Source organism: Gymnoscopelus braueri (assembly GCF_963280865.1).
Source record: "Gymnoscopelus braueri genome assembly, chromosome: 22".
NCBI classification, from domain to species: Eukaryota; Metazoa; Chordata; class Actinopteri; order Myctophiformes; family Myctophidae; genus Gymnoscopelus; species Gymnoscopelus braueri.
This window is the reverse complement of record NC_137624.1, coordinates 21145676-21155144: the sequence shown is the minus strand read 5'-3', so window position 1 is coordinate 21155144 and position 9469 is coordinate 21145676. Positions and strand designations below refer to the sequence as shown.

Below are 9469 nucleotides of genomic sequence, written 5' to 3'. Positions count from 1 at the left end.
ACACACACACACCTAGATGTTTTCGGGTTCACATTTTGAAAAATAATACAGAAAAGGGAAGCAAATATAAGTGCATTTTCACACAGGCTGAATAACAACACTGCATGTCTGTGGATTCTTACTGTTGACTCTTTATATAATATGAATCCCATGGTTAAAGGGATATTTCACTTTAAAAAAAAACGTAGGGTCATTTTATCGTCTACTCATGCTTTTGTGAGCCCCCAGACCGTTTTTAAGTTGCTTGATTCATTATTTAGATATTTGATATTAATTAATTAATAACCCATTAAATATTTTTTTTGGAAAATAAAAATAAATAAATACAATAAAAAAAATCTATAAAATAAATGAAAAAAGTAATCGAAAAAACACGGCCCCTCGCGTATTAGGAGGGCAGGGTGAGTCACCAGAACCAAGGACGGGTGTTTTTGATTAAACTAACATGTTAAAAATTGAGTTTGAAGTTATAATGGGTTTGTATAGAAAGGGGGCGTGTCTGATAAAATGAATATCAATTATCTAATAACTGAATCAAGCAACTTAAAAACGGTCTGGGGGCTCACAAAAGCCTGAGTAGACGATAAAATGACCAAAAGTTTTTTTGAAAGTGAAATATCCCTTTAACTGTGTGTATTTCGTATTGGAATGAGATTTCTTTTTTTTTTCTCTTTTCTTTACATCGTACAAAAACCCCAGGGGTCACGTTGCTTCTTTAGAGTATGAGAAAGCTGTCAAGCTGTACATTACTATTGGTCCCAATAGGAATCAACCCCATGGCCGAGGTTAAAGACTTAACCTACGTGAAGTTTGTAGGGGAACAAGAAGTCAAACCACAACAAGGATTACTTCTGTGGAGCTGACAGACCCAGGCCTGTGCTGAAAGATAACTTATCTGGTTACTCTCCGCTTGTTCATTTTACAAATTGTGTCTCCCTCTATAACAATGTGTTAGAGGGGTGTGTGTGTGTGTGTGTGTGTGTGTGTGTGTACGTACGCACGCATGTTGGCACAGCCGAACTATGTTCCACTGGACAATGTGCCTTGGAACTGACTTCTCATCTTCCATTTCAGGTCATGTGCGCACGTGAGTCTTTGATTGTGAGTGTGTGTGTGTGTGTGGGTGAGTATGTGTGTGTGTGTGTGTGTGTGTGCCTTTGAAATGACTCCTCTAGTCTTCTTCCAGTCCAGGTCAGAGACAGGAAGTGAGCTGGGAGAAAAGGAGGAAGCAGAAGCCACTCTCTGGCCACAGGTAACAACCGTGAACCTTGCCCTCCAACCTCCCCCTCCATCAGTCTGACAATAATACACACTCTGACAAAACACAGACGTCCAAACAGAAGAGGTGTCGTCTGCAAACACTGGAGCGATTGTGTCTAGTCTCATTGTAGCAGATGCAACATAGCTACGTATTATTTTGGCTTATATTTTCCATGGACATATGTTGGTCATCTACAAAATGAACCCATCTGGATAATATTGAAACAAAGTATGGAGCTCGTACGAGATTAACCTCATACTAACAGTGATTTTACAAATAAAACATAAAGACATGTCAATGTTAAATTATGTTTTTCTCTTTATTATTTAACAACAACCATAAACACAGCATGTTGCATTTGTTCACTCATAATTTACATAAGGGGTTGGGCAAGTTGTATGGATTAACCCAGGGTGTGTATAGAGAGCTCTGAACATGGTGCAGACTGACTGGAGACCAGTGGACATGGGCCCTGTCCAAAACAAAAATATGTACACTCTCAAGAGTTATGGGGGGTCCTTGAAATTGTTAGGTTTGAGAACCACTGGCCTAGATCATATTCATCGGAGAAAACTGGGCACATTTGATCAAAAATGGTAGCACTGAAACCAGCCTTTCAGAAGCCTTGCTGGCATCATGCTTGCCCTGGTTGGCAATACTTTTGGATTTAGATTGCAAGGTGGTTTATAGACAAGGCCCATGGCGTGGCAAGTGGAACTAGCAAATGGGTCTGGGTCTCCCATCTCACCAGCTCCAGAAGAAAAACCTGCTGCCCAGTTTGGAAGGCTCTAGTTTGCCATCAATGACCGGGTTGGGCTCAGGGCGTGGCCGAGAATGGTAGGGATTCTCAGGGAGGGGCCGATCTGTAGACACCTTGGTCACCTAGGAAAAAAGAAAAAGAAAAAGAAAAAAAACAATTGATTCACCAATAATAATAATGAAACTATACAGCTCAGCAACCATAAAACAGTCTATCTCTTCAATCTATTGTTCACGCTAACTACTTCGAAACTCCCCAGGCCAGCGGTCATTGTCAGCTGAATAGGCTGCTAGAGCATTGAAATGAACATCTTGCTCCTCCCCCGGCCCCTCCTCCCGCGTTTACCCAAACGCTACCTGGGACGCTTAGCAGACCCTAGACGCAAATTTCGCAGAGCCCAGATGCCAACTATAGTGTCTAGATTCCTAGACCACACACACCACTGGGTACTGCACTAAGCACTCTGATAACAGATACTACATTGTATGAAATTCATAGAAAAACACCAGTTATACTTGTCCGTCTTCTGTGTGTTGTTCGGCATTGGACAAGTATAGCTGGTGCTCTGCACATGCAATAAATAAAGGACACGCTTTAAGTATGGCAGCGTATTCCTTTAAGATATATTTTAAAGGCATAATTGGCTGCTAAGCTGCTATCTATCTACACAGAATCATCTGTCAGGAGCTGAGTCCATGTTGATTAAAATATGTATAAAATATATATGTGTTTCTGCCAGTTTGATAGCTATACAAGGTGGTACTATGCAAAATATTTTCATGAAAGACCAACATGTGTAAATTTTCAGCCAGATGTTCCTGAAACTCATACTTGAAATAACATCTTTTATGTCAAAATATTGACTTTTGGCTGCAGCTGAGTTTCATCAGATTTTGATAAACTGAACTCTTGTGTTTCATGATTTTTAAATAATGTCTCATTCAAACGAGAAAAATAGTTTTGAAGCATGCAAATCTTAGTTGACATGCATGTGGATGTGAATGATTTAGATTTAAAAAAGCTGACTTCTTTTTTTCATTAACCACTTAAACTCCATATACTTTTTGACCGCAGTTTCCCTACACACCAAATCTTTTCGCTGAAAAAAGCTGACCTACAAGCTTATGATGCATCGCTATTTCCGCTGAATGCGCACCCCCAGAATAGGGACCCTCGCTTCTTCTCCTTATGTGAGGCGTCTCTCTTTGTATTAGTACTGCAAGGCACATACCCTGTTTCACACTTAAAAAGTGAATGCATAGCAGATCTACAAGCTCTCTAGTTGCGAGTGTGCAGATCGTCTATGTTTGCTACTTTTGTACAACGAAGTATGTGCATCGATTTGTTGATATATAAGAGAACACACTTCTCAATTAATCAAAAAGTAAACAATAGAATAGTCTTAAAAGGATATTGTACTACTTTCCTCTCTCTTTTACCCTTCCAGCAACTTTTCTTTTCTCTCCACTGTTCACTCTCAGGTCCTCCTAGACCCATCAGGGATCCCATCATGCATCATTCCTTTATTTTTCTTTGTTTCCCAGATTCTCCATCCCAACGTCTCTCTCACCTTAGACAGGTCTCCCAGGCCGGGTCTCTCCCAGCCCAACTTATCCAGGACACAGTTGTCAAACACCTGCTGCTCCGTGCGGCAGCGGCGCAGCTCGGTGAGGTTGGAATAATCCAAACAGGTCCAGTATTCTGTGAACGACTCCGCACAGTTCCCCTTGATTTGCCTGAAATGGATGGTGAAAACAGATTTGGATCAGGATCAACTGTAAGGATCAGACAAGTTAGACTGGGCAATTACTCTACTGTATATTATATCGATATTGTGATGTAAGACTAGATATCGTCTAGGATTTTGGATATCATGAAGGATATGGTGTTGTCTTTTCCAGTTTTTTTTAACGAACTATTTTGTATTTTCAAAAATGTTTTTAAATGTTTTCAAAACAATAGCTACAATAGCCAAGTTCAAAATGCGTGGTGAGCTTGCACACTTGCTATATACAATATATTATCACCCATATCACGCAGCCCTAAATCAGATTATTATAATAGTTCAATTAGCTACAAAGCTCTGAACAACCTGGCGTGGTTCCTCTTAGACTTGCAGAAAGAAATACGACTCTAAATTTGTCTCAGCTCATCTTAACATAATACATACGGTACACAAAATGAAAGTCCCGCAAAAGCCAGAGATCTAGGTTAGATTAAGATAATCCTTAAATGGTGGGCAATCCTTAAATGCCATTCACAACAAACATTGGGATCAGAGGACATTTCCCAGCGATCAAAAAGGCAGGTTGTCATTAGTCACCATGCAAATTTGTCATTTGCAATGGTTGTAATTTAAGATGGTTGACAGATCTCAAACTCTCACAACAAAACCAGGTCCCAAGTGTAATTACAAGTTCACCAAAAGCTTGTCCCATTACAATAATTACCGGTATTGCTCTTTGGCAGAGGGTCACAGTTTACATTTGGGGCTGGAGAAGTGATTGTTTGTTCTTGCTTTAGAAGTAGTGGAGGTGGTGTGTTATTTAAGGACCAGATACACACAACTTGTCCACACACACACACACACACACACACACACACACACACACAAGTTATTACCCAAAGTCTGCATCAAACCTTAAACACAGACATAACAATTTAGAGAGAAAGAAAACAGACCACTTCCTAAAATACACCCCACTGGCAGTTCGATCAACACACAACAGGAGCCTTTAGTTAACATGTTCATGTCCTACTATGGACACCAGTTTTTCTATGAAAGAAAAGAAAAAGAAAACACACCTTGTAAGCAATTCAGAGTATGTTTGCTCACCAACAGAATATGTCAAACATGTGCATTTGTTTTAACCCAAACATTTATTTCAAGATCCCAGAGTGATCTTTTCAGAGTTTGAAGGAAAGGCTAGTCAAACACTGACCTGTTCAGTGGTCGTGAAAAGGCAAAACCAAAACAACCTGATATGGAATTTCATCAAACAAAAACAAACACGGGAAGAAGGATAATAAATCAGAATGTCAGATGGGGAAAAAAAAGAAACTACTGACAGACTATTATCAAGGCTACATAGCAGGCATAAAGTATCACTCACTTCAATTAAAAACGTATTTTTTTGGGGGGGGGGGACTTAAAGTATGCAAGATTCAATCATCCAAAATGATACTTGGTGATAAAAAGCCTTGAATCCTCATGTGTACATTGGAAGTAACTGAGATACTTAACTAGAAAAAGTACTCCTCGGAGCACAGGTCTCCGCCAGGTCAGGTAGGTTATTGTGGCCTCCTGGTGGCGCTACAATAGGCCAATGTGAAAAGGGTGCCATTTCTTCTTAGGCCTTTCACGGCAATCGGACACTGCATTCATGATTTGAGGCATTTTGTTCCAAAAATGTGTTTTGCTAAATTAGACCTGCTGGTGGCGCTATAACAGGCCAATGTGAAAAGGGTGGCATTTCTTCCTCGGCCTAGTGGGAATGTGCGTGCAAGATTTCACGGAAATCGCACGCTGTGTTCATGATTTGAGGCATTTTGTTCAAAGGGACCTGTCCTGCAAACTTTGGAAGCCAATGTTAGCCAATTAGGATGGAATATGAAATATCGGACACATCTGTCTTGATTACATGACTATAGAGATACTGTTTACCAATTTGCGTGATTTTTGGACATAATCTGAAGGAGTAATATCTTATTTTTTTTGTGCAAAAATCGGCCTCCTGGTGGCGCTATAACAGGCTAATCAGAAAAATTCGGGGCAGAGGTTCGGCTTTGGCATCCAGGGAGTGTGTGTGCAGTTTCGAAGCGACCGGGGCGGGCCAACAGTGCCGGAGATTAGCTCCTCACAGACAGACGGACGGGCGGACAGACGTGGCCTTGGCCTTTCGTGGCCTTGACTTTTCCAAATAAGAACCACACATATACCTATAGTTAGGCTTGTGAATTTGTTATGTTCTCCATGTTTTTAAAAAGCGTATGCTAATAACTAATTCAGGAAATTACTTTTCTGGAGGGGCTGAGGGATCAGACAGAATACATTAAATTGCTATATCTGTGAAAGATTCCCAAATAAAAACTTAAACCAAATCGATTTTTATAGATGGCTTATTAATTATATCTGCTTATCATAAGATAAAGTTTCTGTATTCTGTATTTATGTGACATGGTAATTACAGCTCTCGGTAAGAACATAACACCCACAATTTCCCTTTGAAGGGATATTTCGCTTTCAAACATGTTATGGGTAATTTTAACGTCTACTCTGGCTTTTGTGAGCACCCCAGACAGTTTTTAAATTGCTTGATTCAGTATTTAGACATTTCATATTCATTTTATCTGACAGGCCCCCTTCCTATACAAACTCATTGTAACTTCAAACTCCATTTTAAACACCCGTCCTTGGTCCTTCGGAAACACCCGTCCTTGGTCCTTCGGAAACACCCGTCCTTGGTTCTGGTGACTGATATTGTCCTTCTAATGTTTGAGGGGCGTGTTTTTTCAATTAATTTTTCCATTTATTTTTATGATTTTGGGGGGAAATGAAAAACGTAATAGAAAAAACATGGCACCCTCACGCATTAGAAGGACAATAGCAGCTATTTTTGGTGAATGCTCGCCTATGTTTTGCCAAATGTTCACCTATTATAACATGCCCAGAATAGGGATGCTAGGGTTCATGTGGTTAAGGATTGGATGGCCAACAGGAGCTTGTTGCTTGCTTCCCTACACATCATCTTCAGGCAGTAGAAAAGCAGAAAGCACATGCTGCTTCACAGATAGAGGACATGTCACACGCAGGTTCAGTGGAATACGCTCCAAGTATTTCAGTGTTCACTCCATCAGCAGCCAGATGGATGAAAAACCACTGTTAGCTTAGCCCCGCACCAATAATGATTACATCCTAACCTTGCTTCTTGTTTTTCTATGAAACCTGGTTATTTCCTGCTTCTCAGGGGGTCCAAAGAAACTCTACGACTCTTGAGTAATTTGAGCTGACCAATGACCATGATGTAAATAGGATAAACTCAATATTTAAGGAAAGTCAAACTCATTAACAAGAGCAGGAGACCTGGTTCTGCCAGACCCAGACTTCACATGACGTGTCAGCCTGTGTCTATGCCCATGTATGGACGAAAGGGGGACAGACTTTTATGGCTGGGGCCTAAGGACAAAGTGACCAAAACCTGTTTTTTGCCCATGTATGGAGAAAACAGGTACAAAACATGCCCATGTATGGACGAAAGGGGGACAGACTTTTATGGCTGGGGCCTAAGGACAAAGTGACCATGCCCATGTATGGAGAAAACAGGTACAAAGCCTCATGTAAGCCAGACCCCCTGGGTCCGGCAAAAACTGGTGTTCCTGTAGTATGATGTTTTTGTCCTTCTATCGATTCTTAATTTAAGGTTGTAACATTCCACCACAAAAGCAGACAAAAACAAACATATACATATATAAATTATATTGCCAAATGTGTAAACCAGAGTACCAGACATCCTAATATTCTCTATAAAATGAGAAATGACACAACACAACCAAATATAACCACCTGATCAGCGGGGACAACAATAGAGAGAAAACATGACACTCCAATGTTACTCCTGTCACAGCTCAGCGGTGTGAGCTGTGACAGGTCTACGGCTACGTCGTCTAGGGCTCAGCCACACTGTCAAACTATCTTCTAATCTAGTTCAAGGGTTCCCAAACTTTTCAGGCTGCGACCCCCCAAAATAATCATATTTGAACTGGGGTCCCCCTTACCTGACAAGCACTTGGAATTGTAGGCATTACATTTAGCTTCACTCGGGTTCCTCCACAGATAAATATTGCAGTGCGAGGCGTTGTGAGCTTGTAGATCGGCTATTTACACAATGTTTGCCTCTTTCTTAGGTAATATTTGACAATTTGACCAATCTGTTAAAAAGGTCTTAAAAGTCAGTCAATTGTAACTTTAGAAATGTGCAGACAGATACCCTGAATACACTTATACTGTATGTTGGTTTGTTTACTCAGACCCATAGAGAGAGAGAGTTCCGTCACGCTTTGAACTCACCGCAAAGCGGGCTGCTATGGGCTGTAGTTCCAAACATTGGAACTTCCTCAATGAGATAGACAGAGCATTTGCGCATTCCATTCTTACAATGGGAGTCTATGCTAGTGTCGTCCCTCTCATACTAGATCACAATGTGTTTACGTCAAGTGAGGAAACAATGTTGCACATTAAGCTAATCATCTGGGGACCCCCCAAAATCATTTGGGGACCACTGTTCTAGATGGCAGTCCATTCCTGGCGTTAAACATGCTGAGATCCCTTGCACGTTACCTGAAGAAGTTGATTGCACATTCATTGACTTTCCTCCCTTCCTCTAGACACTTCCTGGGGTCCTTCTCCTCCCAGCGGCAGAGCATGAACTCCTTGTTGGGTTTATCACACTGGGAGCCATAGTGATGTGCAGCAGCCTTCAGTACTGCAGATGAAACATTCACCTGTACACAGAAAAAAAACACAACAAACATATTCTCATCAAGGACATAGTATCACAATGGTGTGCTCACTGTGCTGTGATCCTTTTTTTTTTTAAATGTAGGCTGAGGGTTGTGAGCAGGTATTCTTCTGCTACGCTTTTTCCAAAGAAAATGCAATGAGTAATTAACTCTAACAGCTAGTGTTTTGTAGGGTCTTATACTAGATAAGATGGCAGATAAGATACGTTTTTGTCTTGGGCACAGACATACTGCATAAGCAGCTTTCTTATATGTATGTATATGTTATTATCACTAAAGCATGTCTTTATGTTGTAGTGATAATATGGAATAGAAAGTTTGCATGATAAAAATCTTCACCCTCAGAGCAACCATCCTTTCAATTATATCTATAAGTAGATCTATTAGACTGTGGCCAATCAAGCTCTGCTTTTCAAGGAAGGACAGATTAAGTCATTTCAACGTCTCTGACAGCTGAGGTGTTGATGTTGTTGGGTAGTTACTGTGCTGTCATCAAGGTGATACATGCTAATGCATGTTAACACACATATTTCGTTTACAGACATGGCAGGAGACACATAACTACACGAACTTAATTCAAACGTAAAATAACATTTTAAAAAGCCCCCATAGCTTATTCTACATGAAGTTTGGCACAGTTAGCGGCTCTTCACAGGGGACTGTATTGTGAGTTAGTGCTAGCGTTAGCCAGCTGGTTAGCATCGTTTCCTTCGTCCAGTATGTGTTTCATTACAATGAATCCACTGTGTCTGAGACTCACCTCGTCCACTTTCAGCTCCTGCAGGGTGGGCAGCTCCACCGTGGTCGGCATGGCGGACCCCCTGTTAGACCACAGCTAACGTGGAAAAGTAAAAATTCCACTGATAAAAACACAGCCAACGTCCTCGACTGACTCTGGACTGACTGTCTGTGCAGAGAGACGGAGCTGT

General features: G+C 40.9%; 1 protein-coding gene across 1 annotated transcript; it reads right to left on the bottom strand.

The window, feature by feature from the left end:
• Positions 1-1555: 1555 nt before the first annotated feature.
• Positions 1556-9462, bottom strand: ndufa8 (NADH:ubiquinone oxidoreductase subunit A8). The gene is made up of 4 exons (XM_080418969.1): positions 9301-9462; positions 8359-8522; positions 3592-3757; positions 1556-2143 (listed from the first exon to the last, which is right to left on the bottom strand). Exons 1-4 carry the CDS (start codon positions 9349-9351, stop codon positions 2006-2008), a joined length of 519 nt encoding a protein of 172 aa, XP_080275095.1. The 5' UTR covers positions 9352-9462; the 3' UTR covers positions 1556-2005.
• Positions 9463-9469: the final 7 nt, after the last annotated feature.

Excerpts from the sequence above, each read along its gene's own strand:
- ndufa8 (XM_080418969.1), bottom strand. The coding sequence starts at position 9,351 with ATGCCGACCACGGTGGAGCTGCCCACCCTGCAGGAGCTGAAAGTGGAC. Across the intron at positions 3,758-8,358 it reads TGTGCAATCAACTTCTTCAG|GCAAATCAAGGGGAACTGTG; the intron begins GTAACGTGCAAG and ends CATCCATTTCAG. Across the intron at positions 2,144-3,591 it reads GCCTGGGAGACCTGTCTAAG|GTGACCAAGGTGTCTACAGA; the intron begins GTGAGAGAGACG and ends CTTTTTTCCTAG.